This window comes from Emydura macquarii, unplaced genomic scaffold (genome assembly GCF_026122565.2).
Source record: "Emydura macquarii macquarii isolate MOO-44397 ecotype Brisbane River unplaced genomic scaffold, CSIRO-AGI_Emac_v2 contig_2184, whole genome shotgun sequence".
Taxonomy (NCBI): Eukaryota; Metazoa; Chordata; order Testudines; family Chelidae; genus Emydura; species Emydura macquarii.
In genome coordinates this window covers 1,224,478-1,244,489 of record NW_027132321.1, presented here as the reverse complement: position 1 = coordinate 1,244,489, position 20,012 = coordinate 1,224,478, and the positions used below count along the sequence as shown (strand labels likewise).

General features: G+C 42.9%; 1 protein-coding gene across 2 annotated transcripts in view; it reads left to right on the top strand.

The window, feature by feature from the left end:
* LRIG2 (leucine rich repeats and immunoglobulin like domains 2) overlaps positions 1–14,350 on the top strand; it is a 38,578-nt gene extending 24,228 nt beyond the window's left edge. Inside the window, exons 13-18 of one of the 2 annotated variants that reach the window (XM_067558782.1) lie at positions 662–982; positions 2,099–2,380; positions 3,370–3,819; positions 4,411–4,560; positions 8,620–8,904; positions 9,598–14,350. In XM_067558782.1, the coding sequence (XP_067414883.1) occupies positions 662–982; positions 2,099–2,380; positions 3,370–3,819; positions 4,411–4,560; positions 8,620–8,904; positions 9,598–9,827 (1,718 nt within the window). In that variant the 3' untranslated portion in view covers positions 9,828–14,350. The remainder of the gene's footprint in view (positions 1–661; positions 983–2,098; positions 2,381–3,369; positions 3,820–4,410; positions 4,561–8,619; positions 8,905–9,597) is intronic. The other variant, XM_067558783.1, reaches the window with a different exon arrangement.
* The last annotated feature ends 5,662 nt before the right edge of the window (positions 14,351–20,012 follow it).

The window sequence follows — 20,012 nt, the reverse complement described above, 5'->3', positions numbered from 1 at the left end:
CATCCACCATGTTTGTTTTCCCCAACACCCTATCTCCTTTTATGGTCAATAGCAATCTTTGGTGGGTCTTGAGCTCCTAATTCCTACCTCAATGCTCCCAACCTAGTATCTGCCTGTGGATTAGCACAACTGCAGCTTTTTGCTAAAACAGTAAGCATTGAAATAGGTATATTGGCATGTAAATTGTCGTCAGATGTCAGTCAGCGCTCTTTAGGGTGGGATGGGACAGTTCATGTTTCTCAAAGATTTCTTTATCTGTATGCAGACATCACAGCAAGTCATATAGTGTCTGTAAAGATGTCCTTGCTGCCGTAAGAGTTTATCCCTTATAAAATAAATTAAATTGTGCAACACAATTCTGATTTGTGTGTAGAATCTGCAGGAAAGCCCAGGTAAGTGTGGAAAATACCTCAAGGTTTTCACCAGGTATCTTTCACCTCATCTGTTAGTCTCCGTGCCCCTATCTTGTGTTTCACAGCTTCATTTCCCCAGCAGCTAACTGACGTCAAACTGAAGATAATTGAATGTGGGGAATAAGCAGTAGAAGCAGATATTACCTACAATACTAACCTCATTGTTTCAACATGAAATACTTTTCAGTATTTTTCTTGCAACTTCAGCTGCACGCTGAAGGGTAATCTTGCTATTATCACTTTCACAGATGACTTTCCTAAACCACAGATAAGAGTACATCCTGAGACCACAGTTGCTCTAAGAGGCATGAATGTGACTTTGACTTGCACTGCAGTAAGCAGCAGTGATTCACCAATGTCCATTGCATGGCGTAAAGACAGTGAAGTACTGTATGATGCAGAAGTTGAGAATTTTGCCAGGTATCAGCAGCAAGATGGAGAGGTCCTTGAGTACACCACAGTCCTGCATCTTTTCAATGTGAATTTCACCGATGAAGGGAAATATCAGTGCATTGTCACCAATCACTTTGGTTCCAATTATTCCAACAAAGCCAAACTGACTGTCAATGGTAAGCAGCTATGCTAATAAGAGAGAAACTATTTTAAAAAACTTTTATATAGAAAAATGCCTTTGAAGTTAGCTGTGATTTACAAAAGCTTGTGATTTTCCCCCTCATTGAAGTTGTTCCATTGTGTAAGATTCCATAAAGAAGTTCACAAAAACAGGAACAAAACAGGCTGCTTCTATAATGGGTCTGTGGAGAGGAGTCATGACCAGAGCCATTTGAAAAATGTGTGTGAGATTTTCAGCATTTATGAAGTATCAAACCTATCATTTCCATAAATGGTCAAAAATTGCAACTTTTTTGGGGGGGGAACAAATTTTGAAAACTTAAAATTGTTTACTCACACATTGTGACTAGAGCTTATTCATTTTCTCTTCAATCCCGCAAAATGGCTGTAGTTTGTTTTTAACCGGAAAGCTCCCCCTGTTGGCTAAGTCAGTAATCATTGCTCCACAAACACTTGCAAAGCAGAGACTCAAGTAGATCTACCATGTAAACTGAAGAAACAGCCATTGTATTGAGATATTTTAGCCCCATTTAAGGCTTCTGTTATCTTTTTTCAGGTCATGACAGAAACCCATATTAAACCAAGCCTCTAGAGAACACTAGATAAGTGGAGGGGACTGTTTTGCCCAGAGCAGAAATCCATTCTAGGAGACACCAGTTTTGTCTGGCTTGCTCGAAAGGAACTGACTCTCAGTGGCAGGAGAGCCTGTGAACACTTAGCAGAGCCATGTATGATACTGCTATTGGCTGTTAAGGCATAAATCACCTCTTACAGGGGAAAAAGTATGAGCAAGTAAAGACTTGTGAATTAAACTGGGTGCTGCTTTCACCTTTTTACTGATGGTGATTGAAACCATTGTCTCTGACTGAGATGATCTTAAGGGGGCATTGCAGATCTAGTATTCTACCATAGAATTTTAAATAAAAATATACTGCATTTGTATAATTCCTACAATCCTTTAAAAGAAACTGCCCATCTGGGATAGAATTGCAGCAATGTGTAAGATCTGCTACACTTTAGAGACTCCTCTAATACAGAGAAGAATTTTGCTGTTGTATGCCCTGTACTGAACATTTTTCTACATTCAGTTCATAACATCTCCTCCACTGCAGAGCTGCCTTCCTTTCTGAAAAGGCCCATGGATCTAACTATCCGTACTGGGGCCATGGCCCGACTGGAGTGTGCTGCGGAGGGCCACCCTCCTCCCCAGATCTCGTGGCAGAAAGACGGGGGCACAGACTTTCCTGCGGCAAGAGAGAGGCGAATGCATGTTATGCCTGAAGACGATGTCTTCTTCATCGCAAATGTAAAAATAGAAGATATGGGAATCTATAGCTGTATGGCACAAAACATCGCAGGTGGTCTGTCAGCAAATGCCACACTGACTGTATTAGGTAAGCAAAGCGTGGTTCTGGGCGTGTACAGATCCTTTCACGTAACTTTTTTTGCAGTGATTGTGGCTGACTTACATGAGAGGTTGATGGGGAATGTTAATGAACTCGATGTGCTATCAAAGTGGCACATTTCTCTGATCCTAATGTAGCAGTTTGAGCCATCTTAAAAATGACTAAACCATAACTCAGCGTTCCACTTATCTGGTTGTAGGTGACATTTTGCAGTAAAGAGTAGAAGAAATGTATTTTGAATTTTTTAACATACTTCCTAAAATCTCCAAAATGTGTCTGCGGAAAGAGTTGCCTATTGTTTACTTGCATGATCTTGGGCAAGCTGAATGCCAAACTTTGTGAAACAGTTTCTAATGCCATTCTATTCTTCTGTAGTCCATATCTGGCTGCTGAAATAACCTCTGATCAGTCACTCACTGCACAACTAGTCTACAACTCCACCTACTGTGTATGCTGTCTTGGGATTTGGGAACAGAGAATTAAGAGGACCCTTTTCGATTAGCCTGTTTATAGGTGTGATAACTCCTATTTCAACTCAGGGAGTAGACCTGAACTATACTGAGCTGACATAGGAGGGAAATATCACAAGGAGGGCTGGTTTTGGTGGTTGGTTTTTTGTGTTTTTAAGATGCTCTACCCACCCTTTTTTTACATTAAGCTCATCTATAAATGATAGAAATGGAAGAGACTTCATATCACCTCATGCACTGTTACTTTCAACATACTTAGCAAGGCTATGTCCAGGTCAGCTCCAATGAGTCCACCATCTATGGAAGTGTCTTCCATCACATCAGATCTGTCACAATATTTTATGACCACTGTTCTCGTTTGCCCATATCTGTTTTCAAGCTGTGGGATTGGATCCAAATATCAATTGGTACACATAGGAATGCTGGAATTGAGACTCTGTGCAATTTTTTAATTCTATTGACTTTACAATATTAAAATAACTTTTTTTTGGTCTCCTTCATGTCCAGAAACTCCTTCATTCATTAGGCCCCTGGAAGACAGGACAGTGACCCGAGGTGAAACTGCTGTGTTGCAGTGTATAGCTGGTGGCAGTCCTGCCCCTCGCCTGAATTGGACTAAAGATGATGGGCCTCTGACAGTAACAGAACGACACTTTTTTGCTGCTGCCAATCAACTCCTTATCATTGTGGATGCTGGGTTAGAGGATGCTGGGAAATATACGTGCATTATGTCCAACACACTTGGCACAGAGCGTGGCCATATTTACCTAAATGTATTATCTTCCCCAAATTGTGATTCCTCCCAAAGTGGTAGTATACATGAGGAAGATGGCTGGACAACAGTTGGCATTGTGATTATTGTTGTAGTCTGCTGTGTTGTGGGCACCTCTCTGGTATGGGTTATAGTTATATATCACATGAGAAGGAAAAGTGAAGACTACAGCATCACTAACACAGGTAGGTGAAATACAAGACTGGCTTACTTCTGTTGTGTTAACCTATGACTAACTGAAATAATTCCATAAGGCATGTAAAGAAATGAAGATTGTAATTTACTAGGGCTAGAAGAGACCTAGGAGGGGGAAGCCTCTGTTTCTCACTGCTGAATTCTTCTCACTTTCTACATACTTCAACTGAGTATATTCAGGGTTTCCATAGAGTTTCTCTTTGGGATGAGAGGAAGTCAAATTTGCATTCTTTAACATTAAACACGTTGTTTGATTAGCTCTTATGCCTTGTCAGTCATGCTGCATTGCTGAAATGTGGGGAAACAAATGAAATTCTTAAAGTTGGGAGTAAAGAAGAACTTGAAATTGTCTGAGAATACTCAAGGCTTAAAGTAAGATGTTGATTGGGTCTGCTAGCTTTTTGGTTAGTCTCTCTTAGCCAGGTACATGGATTTTTACCCTCTTGAGTGGAAGAGGGGATGGCATGTGAATGAAATCCTTTTCTCAGTATGTTTGCATTAGTCTGCTGAATAGCATCAGCACTACTTTGGCTCAACTGTAATCGATAAGATTTCAATCAGCGTTAATTTGTCTCTTTCAGAGGAGCTGAATTTACCTGCAGATATTCCCAGTTATTTATCCTCCCAAGGAACTCTTTCTGAACCTCAAGAAGGTTACAGCAACTCAGAGGCTGGAAGCCATCAGCAGCTTATGCCTCCTGTAAATGGCTATGCACACAAGGGAGCAGATGGTAAGCATAGAACTTTTTGCAGTGCAGCATGACACAGGGCCGGGTAATAGGTAATGGCATTAGCACTGAATGGTAAACATTTTAGACTTTCTACCTTTAAATTTAAACCCTACATTTTTCTTAGTGTTGGTCTGTATTTTGGGGTGCATGCTCCCATGTGCTCAAGATCAGAATCATTGACCAGTGGTATCCATTGGGACTATATCCGTGCCTGAATGCCCTCCTGGCCCCCTGAGGGCACTAAGGTTGGAGCAGCTGATGGCTGCAAGAGGAGTGAAAGCAAGATTCCTGTTGCTTACAATCATACAAACTACATTTTTTGTACAGTTACTCATGGTAGTGTAGATCGGTGGTTGATTCACTTAGGGTAGTCATATATTAGGGTTCCATTCTGGGTACTGCCCTTATGGCTGAACAAAAATCTCTGCGGTTCAAGTATTGTCCATCATGCAAGTGTCCTACAACCCTCCAGCAAGGCATCTTGTGGATAAAAGCTCCATTTGTTGGTATCTTATCTAAAAGAACCCAGGAAAGAAGGGAAGCTTGCCAAAAACTTCCTCTTTTAGACAAGATAGTGGGGTCAACTTCTGATCTGAGTAAACCGTATCCACCCAGATCTGAAGAGTCCTCCACCAGAAGTATTCAGTTGACTGTGAATGTTATGATCACTTCTGGAGCCCCAGCTTCAGAGAAACACTCCGCTGCTGCTTCCACTTCTAAGTGTCTTCATTTGCTGGAAGGAATATGATGCAGTCATTTTTCTCTAGAGAGAGAACAGGGCACTGTCTGAGCTGTTTGGCACTTATTTGAGCTGTTTGGACCACTATCACCATGGAGTGCTGGGACTTGGAAATCATCCAGATTAGATGTAATTCAATTTCAAACTCCCCCAATCAGTATCCACCTTTTTCTTAGTCAGTGACCCCTCTCAAAGATAATTGCAACAGGAGGCAGAGTCCCTTCTTACTCTGGAAGCAATACAAATACCTTTACAGTATGTGCTGAATGTTTTTATTCCCATTACATTTAAACTCCAAGACAAAAGGAGACTGGAGCCCTACTCTGGATTGGAGGGAAACTCAGCACTTTTTGTGTGTGGTGTTTGTTGAATCATGTTCAGAATGGTAACCTTTGCCTCAGTAATCCCATCCCTAGATCTCCAGGACTGGTTGCACCTCTTGACCTCCAGGACGCCTATTTCTATCCACCCAGGCCATGGGAAGTATCTACATTTTCTGATGGGGACTTCGTTTCCTGTATGGAATCTTATGATTTGGTTTATCAGCAGACTCAAGGATTTTCACAGAATGACTTAAATGTGGCAAGGAATATAAGTTTGACAATTGGCTTGTTTGAGGGAACCATCTCAGCAGCTAACAGACAACATTCAGTACGTTCTACAGCGCTTTGCTACTCAGGATCAACAAGGAGACGTCATCCTTGATGCCCACATAGATTATAGGAGCTCTTCTACACTCACAAGAGCATATCTATTTCTGGCCAGATTCAAAGCCATGACAGATCTTATAAATGACTTACAGAAGCAGCTTCTGACAATAGTAAGAATGTGCCTAAGATGGTTAGACCACATGGTTATTAGCCACATGTCTAGCTCTGTGATGCTAGACTTCACCTCAGTAGTATCAAAGGGTGGCTGAAATCAGTTTAAGTTCAGAACAAGTATTACCTCAACATGCCAGTCCCTATTCCTCCAGAGGTGGTCGTTGGTTGGTTTGGAAGAACCTTGATGGCTTGATCTGGCTTGTGTAGCATTTGTGTGATCCTAGGCAGAATGTTGCAGGTGATGACAGACAGCACCATCGTAAAGGTCTATGTGAACAAACAAGGAGGACAGAGTCATCCTGTCTGTCTGAAAGCAGTCTGCCTCTAGAACTGGTGCATCCATCAGCAGATCACCCTGACAGTTGTGCCCCTACTGGGATTACAGAACAGTAGCAGATCACCTGAGTAGGCAACTTTCAGAAAGTACTCTATAATTTGTAAAGCCCACAGGTGGGGTCACCCACATTCAGATTTGTTTGCCACAGACCAAGTGCTTCTGCTCCAAGGAAGGCCTTAGTTCAGGATTACCCAAGTGCATTCCTGGGTCCTGGGAGGTCAAGTCTGTTGTATGAATACCAGCTGATCATTCTCATAGAGAAAATTTTAAGGAAAATCAAACAGTATTTTTCTGTAATGATCCCTTTTGAGCTCCTCAAGGACCAGTTCATATATTCACAAAACATTGTGCCTGTTGGCAGAGCTATTTTTACAAGCCCTGTTCAGGTAGACTGAGCACCCATATCTGTTGCATCAGGCTACTGCTAGTGGTCACCAATAGTGGAATATGTATGGATAAGCACTTGAAGAAGAAAAGGCAGTTACTTTACGGTAACACTGGTTCTTCAACATGATGTTGTCCATATAAATATATTCCATGACCTGTCCTTCAGCCCTGTTCCTACAGGACCTGTATTCTGTTTTTGGCAAAGGAACTGAGATGGTTGGCCCCACTCCACTCCTCATGCTCTCAGATGGGGAGGATACAAAGGGGGCACTCAAGATGGTGTGACATATCATCTCCCTCCCTCCTCCTCCTCCCTCCCCCCCCCCCCCGACACTGGCAAAGCTTCTGATCTGGAGAACATAAAGTGCATGCGCATCAAGTGTGGAATACAGAGACAGGGACTCAAAGGGTAAATAATTTTAATACAAATGTGAATAGGGAGCTGTGCATGCTATTAGATACTGGAATTTCTTTTTTCTTAGGATTTACAAGACAATATGAGGTTGCTTTACATCAGATTAAGCTGCTTTTCGCCTAGGCAAGCCCTGAGTAGCAGGGCTAGCATGAATTTCAATGGCTGTGCATGTGAACATGGCATATTTCTGCTGCACCTTATTTTCCAAAAGAAGAAAGCATGCTTTGGAGTTCTGTACTAATCCTATGTCGGTGTCTGTCTTGCTAAGGCACAGTAATATTGCATGATCATTATTGTTTCCCACACACTAGGACACCTCACCTTTTCCCAATCTGTAGGGCTCTGTGGGAAAGGGTCCCTACCCTTACCCAATTCACACACTATGGCTCAGGGTCACCCGTACCCGATTCGTAGGGCTTGAGGTGAAACTAACATGGTTAAATTAAGTACCCTCACCCTTTCCCAATTCATAGGGCTCTGGGTGTATTCTACTGTGGGTTTGCAGGACCTCTTTCCACTGAGCGAGTCTTATACAGTTATTACTGTATAATAAATAGAAATTAGTTACCAAACATAATACACATGCTAAACGATCAGTCAGGTGGACTTCCCTGTTGGCCAGGCAAGGTCAGTCTCATCTGGGTTTTGGTTGCTGCACGTCACAGTCGTGCAGAGGATTCTAGCAGCTCTGATCTTGGGCTGTGTCTTGGAGGTGGATTCTTTTCTCCGTCCCCCAGGTCTTTTCTTCTTGTTCCACAGCTGGTCTCCCTGTTGGACCCCAGTTTTATAGTGAAACTTGAGTCCTACTTAGCAATACCTTAACCATCATTTTACTAAAATATTGCAAAATTCTTTGACCAATCCGAACATATTGCAAAATAATTCCTTACCTGACCACTTCAACTGATTTAAATATTGCACACTTAATATGCAACACAGAAACAATCAAAGAACCAGACAGAAATCATTCAGATAAATAATACAGTGGGTACCATAAAGACAACAAGTGTAGATTTTTTTCAACCACAACTGTTAAGTGATTCCTTGCCAGACAGAATATCAAAGTTTTCTTTAAACATCTTAAGATGTTTCTTTATCTCGTGGTGGTAGGTACTGTTAAGATAGTAACACCTACTTAACAGCCCAATTTTACATTGTCTTGATGTAACTTCAAGAATGCAAAGATGTGACAGCATGCTTTTTAGCTTATGGCTGCTGTCTCTCCTAGTATGGCTGCTATTGCTTAGCCAAAACAATAAGGCCTCAGACTTTACAATATCTGTCTCTAAAAGCAACTGTAGAGACCAAGCATTCCTACCCTTTTAAACAGAATATTTTTCTTCCCCCATTGTGTCAGGTGGCACAGGGCCATTAGTGATCTGCTCAGATTGTTATGACAATGCCAACATCTACTCCAGGACTCGTGAGTACTGTCCTTATGCATACATCACAGAAGAGGACCCGCTGGATCACACATTGTCCAGTCTCATGGTACAAGTACCCACGGAGACCTATCCAACACACACCCAGCATGAAGCCAGCACTCTGGATAGTCTTCTAGGAGACAGAGAAATACCTGCCTTTCTTACCAATCATGGCAGAATAAACGAGAAGAAATTCACCTCCCAGCAGCCTAATAATGGTAAGTTCATGACTCATCCTCTTCTTCTAGTCCTATGGTACAAGCCAGATACTGGCCTGCCTGTTACCTTATATACTGGTACTGGACTAACCCCATTTTATCTCCTCAAGTTGTAGTATGTGGAGTAGTTAATCTAGTCACTGAACACTTCTTCTCCAGATTGCACTGTGAGTGAAGAGAAATCTGAAGCTTTGCACCAAATGTCCAAATGCTCCTGGAGTTGAGAAATAGTTACTCCTGTTACACAAGCAGCATCTTTGAACCTGCCTCTTTTTAAAGTTCAAGAGACTTAATGTCTTGCTTAAATATGACAAGTATATTTCTCAGCAAACATTGTTTTGCTTTTAGAGTCACACAGATATCCCACAAGAAAGCCAAATAGCACTTTTGTGTCTGCACTGAATAGAACTCATAATGTTTTCAAAGCATTGAAGGGGAAAAAAATCTTGTAGATTTAATAGAATCAAGGCTTTTTGGGACTCTTCCAGGGAACCTTTGGAGAAACTTGGAGACATGTTGTAGCTGGTTACAGTAACAGATTGCTACAATGGGATGGCTTCCAGTAAAATGTGTGTTCAAAGCTAAATTGAAAATCTTGTTAAGAATGTCATATTGCCAAATCACTAAAGAATCCTTATTTAGAATTTTGGTGCATTTATTATGAGCTCAAACACCTATCCATTTTTTTCTCAGAACCTTTTCAGCTACCATTATGGGGAATAAACAAAGACCTAGGGTTGTCGCACCCGTGTTTCTCACAGCAGCGGTCAGTCCATGAGGCACCTCAAGCTATCCAAAGTGAGGGAGTCATTGACAGTGACAGAGAACAGGCTGCTTCACCCAGACCTTGCCACAGGTTATGTGAACATAACTTTGATTTTAACAGGACTCGGAACATTCAGGAATATAATGAAGCTACATAAAAAAAACAGCAAAAGTGAAGTCTTGGAAGCAAATTCAAATTAACTGACTTTGTATTTTCTACCTCAGGATTAACCCTATGCCCAAAGATACTGCATACACGTGTATAATTACAAGATGAGTGGACCAAGACAAACTCTTCTAGGAGTGGGATGGTGGCACAAGCGCTTGTGTCTTGGATTTATTTGTGTTGGAAAGATGGGGATCCACAGCGTTATAGTATGGTTAGACATTTTTGGTGAATGAAGTGAACTCTCCTACAAGAGTATTGGAAGTCATGAGCATTATGATGTCATCAGCAAAGGCTGTCTCTGTTTTGAAAATTCTATAAAGAAGGCTTAGCTATTTCATGTTGCCTTTCATGCTTGAAAACCAAAACCTTCAGAACCTCCTCATAGAATTCTCCAGTAATTGCAGCATACAGCTCTTGGCCAGCTTTCTGTTCCTTTAGTCTGAGAGCAGGAGCTCTACATCCTTGTCAGACTGATACATTTTTGGAGGGTTGTTTTTTCTCCTGTGAAGTACTCTAGTTGTAAATAAATTTTTGCATTTATAAATATTTTACACACACTAACCATAAATGTGTTGGCCGTAATGTAAATATTTTTATTATGCCAAAAATAATGTAATATCCTGTTTGTAATTTTGACAGCTGACTATCAAACCATAGAGATTTGTTCTGATTTGGTTTTATGGATTTGAAAGCTTGATTTGTCAGGAACGGAGCTGTCCTTTCGTGTTGGGAAGAAATGGATGCATAGGCATGTCAGTGAAATTGTGACCCTAATGAATTGCATTGATTTACATACAGCAGTGTATGCATCGGGCTTGACAGATGTACATATGAACCACTCTCTTCATTACATGGTTGGGGTTTTTGGGCCCCAAGTTTGACCCACTTCTGTTAAAAAAAAGTTCTGTAATTCTTTGTATGAAACACTTTGTATGAAAAAACACCTCTGTTTTTTCCAGTGGAGTCTGAAGCCTGACAAACCCTGAAGTAACAAACGAGAATCTAGTTTCGACTTTCGCAGGAGTTCTGGTGCACAACAAGCAAAACAAGATTAAAATGGGGACATACCTTGGCAATGTCCCTAATATGCTAAATGATTTTTCTTCAGTTATATGGGAAAGTAGTTAGCTGTGAAAAATCAGTGAACTCTGAGTAGCTACTGTCTTTAGACTCTGTCAAGATCTAAAAGTCATCATTAAAAGGGCTTTCTATGCTATGTACGGCAGAGAACTCTGACTGGGTGACCTGCAACCTATCCTTAGCCCTCTGTATAGGGGCAACTTGCCCTGGTTTCACCCAGCAATGGTCAGCCATCAGATTAGCTGGACCCAATACAGGAACCTAGTGTAGTGAACTTTCAAGTAAGGTTAAGATGCATCAATGCAAATATCAGCTTAGTGTAGTAGACAAACAACTTGGCTACTGTTTGCACCAGTGCAACTTTCTCCCTACTTCAAAGTGGTGTACAAATTATGACTTAGAACATATTTTTCCTGCCTTGAGCAGGAGTTTGCACCAGTGGCTGGTTGCAGGTGGCTGAAATATCCAGTGCAGACGAGACCTTAGCCTGCAAATAAAGGTCAATGAATTTCCCCTCTTGCTCAGTGAGGTGTGAACACTGAAACCTAATGCTGACCACAAATACAGCCATATCATTGGTGGTGGCTGTACCAGAAACCTCCAGCTACTTGCCATATCTGCTGGGGCTGGACATAGAATCATACAAAAGACCTCGAGATGAAGTCCAGCCCTCTGCGCTGAGTCAGGACCACATAAACCTAGACGTGTCCCTGACGTGTCTGTCTAACCTGTTCAAAAAAACTGCCAATGATGGGGATGCCAAAGCCTCCCTTGAACCTAGTCTAGATAGTAATTACCTTTTATAGCTAAAAAGTTTCTCCCAATATTTAACCTAAATCTCCCTTGCTGCAGATTAGGCCCATTACTATTTGTCCTATTTGTGGACATGGAGAACAATTGATCACCATCCTCTTAATAATAACCCTCAACATATTTGAACATATCCAATACATAGCAAAAGGCTGAGAGTAGTGAATATGCAGCAGTCAAATACTCCTCAGTTTAGACAGTTAAGTTACTGGGAACGAGCGGAGTAGCAGATGTCAATGGTGAAGTGTTGTATGTCATGATGTATTGTCTTATGTGGGTGTTTAGCAAACTCTGTTCTACAGCAGTGGGGAATATGCAGTTGTAAAAGCTAATGACCCTAACTGTCAAAATATCAGAAATCCTTTCCCATTGAAGTAAGTTGTAAAATTTCCATTGACTTTAATGATACCAGGATTTCACTCTAGGTATTTAAAGAATAAGAGATGCACCCATAAAAAATCAGTAGACTGTAAATGTAAACCTGCTACTAGTCACCTTTTCCCTAGATTTGGAAAGCTGTTTCCCTTGCTGCTGAGATTTCCTTTGTGACAGGTTAGCAACATGACCATTCAATGAATGTTGTCTTCTCCCCAGCAGCACAAGCAGAGATGTCACCAATAACATTAGATTACATATCACATGCTTCAAAGGACTAATATCCTACACTGCCTAAAAAGCTGTCACTTTCTGGTAAAATCATCTAGGCAGAGATACTCATTTTACATTGTTTTTCATGACTTTCATCTATTTTCCATCTTTAAGAACATAGTGAACTTACAGCTAGAGCACTTAATGATACTGTCCTTCCTGGTGTATGCTGTCTTCAGTAAATAAGATCCCCAGGACTTTCCTCCTGATCACTGATGCTTTTGTTCAGTCTGTAGAAAATCCACTAATCAGTAGAATCAGCACCGTGGCTTTCCATTTTAGAAGGAAAAATGCAGTCTACACTAAACCAAATGATAAACCTATGCTTCTCCTGCTGCTCACTTCTTGGATGGGAATGTGAGGGTTTAGCACATCTCGGGTGACTCTCCTGTCTCAAAGGCCACAGCTACAACTTTCTTGAGCCAGAGATTGGTTCACCTACAGGGTAAGTGAGACTCCTCAAACCGATTTGAACATATCCATTACTTTCCTCCTTGGGCATGGCTGGTGGTTGAATCCAGGCAGCTGAGGACCAAAGATTCAGCAGCGGCACTTATCCAGAGTTCTCAAAGCAAACAGTAAGGTAGGCCAACAGCTGTGTTGTGGAGGGGAGTCAATTGTTTTTCATCTTCAGATGAAGTAGAACTAAACACTGGTATATTAGTCCCTTTGGTGCTTTGAAGTTTTCAGTATTTCGGGGCTATTAAATGGAAGACTCACTACAGCTCAAAGGGAAATTCTTATGTACCTTTAAGTTTTTTATTTTTTACTTTAAGCTTTCCCTCTGCTCTCCATCTAGGAAGATATCTTGTTCATTTTAGACCTGAACTTTGTTTGCTTTGTTCCAAAGGAACCTGCTGTTGTCTGTGGGCATGTCTCCACAGCATTTTGGAGTGAGCCTCCCAGACCAGCGTGACACTCAGGTTAGCGCTCTGAAAGTAGCTGTGCAGACAGCACTTTGAAGTTGCGGCTCAAGGTCTTAAGCCAGGGGAGAGGGGGTCTGTGCTTTCTAAATACTTACTTTTAGAGTGCTAGCGTCAGCCCTTCAATCCAAGTTTGTTGAGCTGGGCTGGGAGGCTCACTCCAGAAGTCTGTAGACATTCCTTCATAACATAAATTCACATCAGAAGTGCTAATCGTGAAATTGCTGTAATGGGAAGCTTGCATGATTCCAGGCTTCCTGGCTGATTGTCATACATGATAAAGGTTAGTGTGGCATAGCTGGTCCCTAGCATGTTGAGCCTTGATCTCTTGGCAGCAGAAGAATAACACTTCATTCCTGATGTGCTTTTTCCTCTTTCTGTGTGGCAAACCTTTATTTCCCCCTCCCATTGGCTTCTGTGCTTGTGCAACTTCCTGTCATGCACAGCAAGGTAGCATTGATGGGAATCTGCAGTTGTACTCAGGCAGAACTCCCAGTGCAGTCAACAGCACTGTTGTCTTGTAGGGTGTGCAGAGCCAGGCCCAAGGTTTGTGAGTTACTGTCTGTAACAGAACTTTAGTGTCCTTGCATAACCAGTGGCCTCTTTCAAGTGGTGGCAAGCTGATTATACCTAGTCTTGACGTCTAATGGGGCAAGTTTCTTACCAATGGACTTCATTTGCGTTCTGAAAACAGGCAGAGTTTCCAACTACAGTGTTATGAGCAATAGCTCCTGAATTACACAGTAAGAAACAGGATGCTGCAGATACCTGTTTTACAAAGACATTCATCCACCTGTTTCTCTGTCTAACTTGCAGAGAATAACAAGTTATTGTCTCCCAAACGTGCCCATCTTTGTCAATCCATGCCAAAGTAATAGCTGCTCTAACAATGGGTGTGTCTAAGGCAGTGTAAACAGATCTGCCCTCATTCACTGTTGCTCTTTCCTAGTATCTCTATTTTTCTCATGTATAAGAATGTATATTTTGTATAGCATGTAACACAAATTTGTCTATTGTACTATACCTACATTCATTAAAACACTACGTCCATTGTGAGTCTCTGGTGTGGCTTCCATTGCATACAGGACACAACTCTCACCAAAAACAGATAGTTTTGCTGTGTTTTCTCTGGGAGATTTAACTAAGTCCTTTCATATGAGAGTGAAAGTCATGGGAGGAGGGGGACTGATTGTTCTTAATATGAAAGGAGGCTATTTCTTTGTGTAAGTGACCATCACGAACATACTCTTGATTTGAACATGTATAAGGGGATTGGGTGCTCATCCATTCTCATCCCTTCTCTCACAGGGGTAAGAGACTTAGCCGGGCTCTGGAGCAGGATTGGTAGCAGTGTGTCAGCTGGCTGTTCTGTTGGGGCAGAGCTGTATCCTCATAGGTGAGGTTTTAGCATAAGAAAGTCTGAAGTCCCAAGTGGTAATCCTGCCAGTTGCTGGCTCATTCTGCAGCCTTACAGAGCATTAAAGGGAGCTGAGTGGTTAAATCCATCTCTGAAAATGTGGGGATAGGTTGGGAAGAAATGACTACAAATGGCAGTCTGCATGCAAATAGATTAAAACTGTAACAGCACAAGTGCTCTTGGGGCAGTCGAACAGGCCATGAGAGCTTGTTGGCATAAATGCTGGCATGTTGTCACTTATTCCTAATGGGATCTAGTTAGTGTAGTGGGTCAAAAATGATTCAAAGGCTTCTGGGACTCTAGCAAATATTCTTCTGCAGCCCTCCCCCATCTAGAAGCTCTGTGCTGGGGTGATGTAGTGTATTACAAAGCATAATAGCGGGGTGGCTCTTACACATACCCAGTTCACTATAGATTATTGTAGTATTTCAGTCTTCCATCCGTACCTTTTGAAGTGTAAACCAGGCCTGGCCCATGTTTTACCCTGGTCCTAGGACTATGCTAGGCTAGCACTGATGCAAGCATTTTCAAGATGCTCTGTTTTTCTGGCTCAGCCTCAAGAGAAAGTAGCCAATGCAATAAGCACAACTGATGTTGCCAACAGAGCATGTCCAATGAGAGCCCCTGAAGATAATACAGCGAGGAAGGAAGAACGGGTCAAACACTGAACTAAATTAGTCTGACCTATTTCAAATAGGTACAACTGATTACATGGCTGCACAATCTCTCATGTATTGTTAGTTAGCAAAGCAAATCCAAATCACTTAACTGTAGGTAAAACTCAGATTAGATCTAAGTGTCCAAACAGATGCTGTACGTGGGCTAGTTATCAGTAGTGTCATTGGGCAAGCTGAAAGTCCATCTCTTCTAAGAGAATGAGCAGAACCCTTGATGCATTGGAAGTTTTTACACTTCCTACTGTTATAATATTAGTCCCCTGGAAAGACTTACTGAAGGAAAAAGTATTTGAGATCTAGCTGGAGCTGGCTAGCTAATGGCTCATTCATACTGGTCCCAGGTGATAATTCTGTAGTAAGGTGCTGGTGGCGAGATTCAGACATTGTAACTAGGATGCTTGATCTCATGAAACTAGAATGATCTGGTTTCTGAAGATTTGCAGTATCCTGGCTTGTGTGCCCTCCGTGTGCATGCTGTGGCAAGCGCTTAGTATTCACAGCAGATGATTCTCGGAATTGCCAGCTTGGTTCCTGTCTCCTGCTTTCCATCTGGACAAGTGAATTACTTTCACTTTCAGACCATTTATCTTTTGTCTGGTTTTTAAATTCCTTTTTAGTGGAGGAAGAAATCATTCTCTAGGTAGTCTTCATTTTATAACACTTCTCTAGTAGGAAACTCCCCCAGCCTTCCCCTTAGCCTTACAGAAGTGCACCCCCACCCCGAGGGAATCTGCTATGGCTGAGCTCCCTGTACTGCACTAGCCCCTCTGCTGCTGTTCTCCCCTCACATCCCCTGCACGTCCGCTAATGACCAGAAACTGTCAGTTGAGTTGAAATGAGCTGGTGTTTTTTGTTCCAGATTCTAGCAGTCCGACGACTGGCGATGTGAGCAAGGCTCCAACTCCTCACTGCAGAAGGGAGGATGGAACCTCTCCCAAAGCTGTGCCCAGCTTTTGATCTGCGGTAGGTTTTTGCTTTCCCTTGCTTAGCTCACCCTTTCTCTTTCAATATATTCCTCCTTGTGTTCTCTTTTTGGTAAGGAATGTTCAGCCCCTCCCCACGCTCCCTCTTGTACACTGCTGTTTTCTGCGTTCACTTGCAGTAACACAGCTCTGTGCCCTGCTCCAGCTTTGTCTGCCCTCATCAGTGCTAAAACCCCACCCCTCAATTCTAGTCCCTACTCCAGAGCAGGGTGTTTAACTCGCCAGTTAATGCGGGTCTTCTCTGACCTAGGAGCGAAGCCTCAGTCTCAAAGAGCAGTGGCTGATGTGCATGATGGTTAGTCGCTTGCCTTGTCGCTCTTTGTAGGCATGTGACATATGGAACCTTTGGCCTGTTTTTTTTCCTCCCACAGCTGCTGCTGCAGCAGAGCCAAGCAGCAGGGTCCCCCATGGGACTAACCTGGCAGAAGTAAAATCAAGCTGCTAAGCTGCGTGCTGTGCTTTTCCAGGAGTGCTAGCTGAGCTGCGTGTAGGCCCAGCTTTGCTGCTAACTGTTGAAAGAAGCGTGGTAGCTGAGGAAGGGTCAGACAGCTAGCTGCCAGCCTTGCCTTGTGGCTTTGTGCAGGCTTGTAGTGTACTTGGTAGGCTCTGAGATTCCTTAGCTGGGCTCTGCTGCCTCTGTCTGCATCACTCGGGCCCCGTGTGCCTATAGGACTCATTGGGACTCCAAGGCACAGCTTCCTGTTGGGACGGGAACTGCTGCATCAAGATGGCTGCACTGGGGTAGGTCACTATAAAGCTTGCAGTGAGATGAAAAGGACAGCAGAACAGGGCTGAAACCCAGAGCAAATACATTGTTTGCTCTGGAGCCTGCCTGCCTCTGGACTTGTGCAGCCTCCCTTTGTCTTCATATTTCTAACTGCAGATGAGGGGCAGGCGTCTGCTACAAACCAATAGAGAGGTCAGAGCAGAGGCCTGGTTACTGGGATTGCTGAGTCTATACCAGACTGCTAGTCACTCACGTGCTTTTGCTGTTTATATGTCTGAAAAATGGGTAGATTTGCTTAATGTTAGTGCTTTGAGATCCTCAGAAGGAAGCCACACTTGGCATTGCCCATGACATGAGTGTAGTCCCCACAGCTGCCGTTTCTGAAGTCTTTATTGCTGACATCCTTTGGCTGACATCTCACTACTCCAATTACAGAAGGGCTGTACCACCATTATAAGGGACTCCCCTGTACTGCATGTTACATCCCCCAAACTCCTCACTTCATAAACCAAGTGCAGTTGTGAAGGGCCGCAATCTTATCACGCTTTGAAGGAAAGCCTGCAAAAAAAAATATTCTGATATTGCCTTTGCTGGCAAGTTAGGAGCGTGCTTGTTCATCATGTTCAGCCCCTGAAGTAATGACAGAACCAAAATGTATTGAAGATAAGATCACGAATAGTTAATAGTCTCAGTTACTCAAGCATATTTAAAATTAACACTGCAGCCTGGTGCGGGTGAGATTAAAAATGGGCCATCAAAGAGAGGGAAAACCGAAAACAATGGCATCCCCCCGGGGGTTTTGTTAATGAGTTCTTTTCATTTTCTGGATTTTGGTTGCAGCTCCTATCTCCCATATTTTTCAACCAGTGGTTGAAAATTGGATATTTTATTAGAACTCCTCCTCTTCGCCCTGATTTCTGGTTGCTAGAGTGCGTTTATCCCCTGAACGCTGTATGGACCCTTTCAGATGCTTCTCTAAACACAGACGCTACAGCGCTCATTAATCCTCTCTCTGCCCTTCCTCCCCAACCAATATGTGTCTTAGTTTTTGGGTCATGAGTGGCTGAAGAGGAGCTTTAGCTTCTTCACCAGTCACGATTTCAGCTCCATTGGTAAGGGACGTGGTGCTATGCAAGATGTCCCGTAGATGGCGCATGAGCATTGGAGATGCAATCATCGATAGATGATTCAGAGGGGCCGTTCATATAACATTACAGGGCAACCATCTTTACAAGCACCGCCCAGTAAGACAATGCAGGAAGAAAAATCAGATTAACATGCAGGAGGGCATTTCCGAAGAAGGCAACAGCTGGCAGAGGTGAAAGGACCTAGGTTTAGAGGAACTGTAGTAATGCAGAGGAAAGGGGAACAAGCTGTCCTGTTTTTCTATGGACACTAACTCTAGTTTATTGTTGTAAGCCTAAATCTGCTTTGGGAAATGCATGCTGCAGCGGTGAGGCCTCCTGGTGGGGCAGGATTGAGACTGCGGGGGTGTCTACATATGCTGTAAAAGTGCTGTCCCAGGACATGAGTCACACCACTTTCCTGCAGGTCTGTCACATCCTCTAAGAGTTTTGTCCCATCTTCACCAGCAGTCGCTGGAGGGTGGGCGGGAGTTGCTGACTGTGGAAACCTTGCTAGTCAATGAGTCTTATTAAAAGAGGAGAAATTTCTTTTTTGATAGCTTTGGCTTTGTACCCAAACCAGTCCAGGTTTCCAAGTCCTTCAGGCCCTCTTCCCTATAAAAAAGGGAAGCAGACATGTGAGATGAGAAGAGACTTAATTCTGAGTCCTGGGTGGGGGGAAATTGATTCTTGCATCTTTGTGAGATTCCACATACCTTGCTGGTCTGTGGAGGTAGTCCTAGCACTGAAACCCTATGGCTGAGTATAGTATAGTATGGGTGTGCACAGGGGAAGCTAGGAGGGAGATATGATCCTTTTTCAGAATGAAACTACTGTTCTTAGACAAAGTGTACTGAACAAATTGAATTCAAGTCCTAATTTTTATGGCATTTACCTTGAAGCAAGAGCTGCAAAATATGTGAAACCAGATTACTCACCCTGGAAAGCATGCAGCTGTTTGAATCCAGATGTCAGCATCATGAAAGCTTTCTGATTGACTTTATCCATCATGTACATAAATGTCTGAGTGGGTGTGCAGGAGTCTGCGTCAATGGGATGGCAGAAAATATATGTGCAAGAGTTGGCAGCTGGTCAGTGTCTGTGCTGCCATTACACTGCATCTCAAGAGGAGGCAGCAAGGAGCTGTGGGTAGCTGGCCCAGAGGGTATAGTCGTGCCCTGCTGTCACAGAGCTAGGCAGGGTACCAGAATCAATCCTGTATCTTTGCACTTTTCATCTGTAGCCCCAACATGCCGTACACTGGTGGGGGAGCTTCATTAACCCATTTTACTTGCTCAGGATCACAACTAGGGTGTGGCAAAGTCAGGATTAGAACCCAGGAATCTTGAGCCCTGCAGGTATATTCAGTCCATAGACCACAGCTGCTCCTTTCATTCTGTGGCTGAAACAAAGCGCTTTGTTGGAGCCGTAATGCTTCTTCCTCTCAGTAGCTGCGCAGAATCAAAACAGTCCCAGGAAATGGGAGAGCGTACAGGAAAACTGCTCAGTCAGTGGCTTCATTTTGGAGTCCCATTTCATCCAGCAGCACAGGGTTGGACCAGACCTGGTATTCTTACCCGCAGGGAACAGAAGTGCTCCGAGGCTACTGTTTATCTCATTTTCTTCCCAATGAGCAACTATTGATTTGCTCCATAGAGATGTATGCTGATTAAACGGTCAATGTTTATTGACGAGTGCTAAAAGGACAGTGAGTGTGCATGCTGGAGAAGAGCCCTTTCTTCTTAGCCTCATCTTCATTCTGCACAGAGCTGTCACTACTGCAGG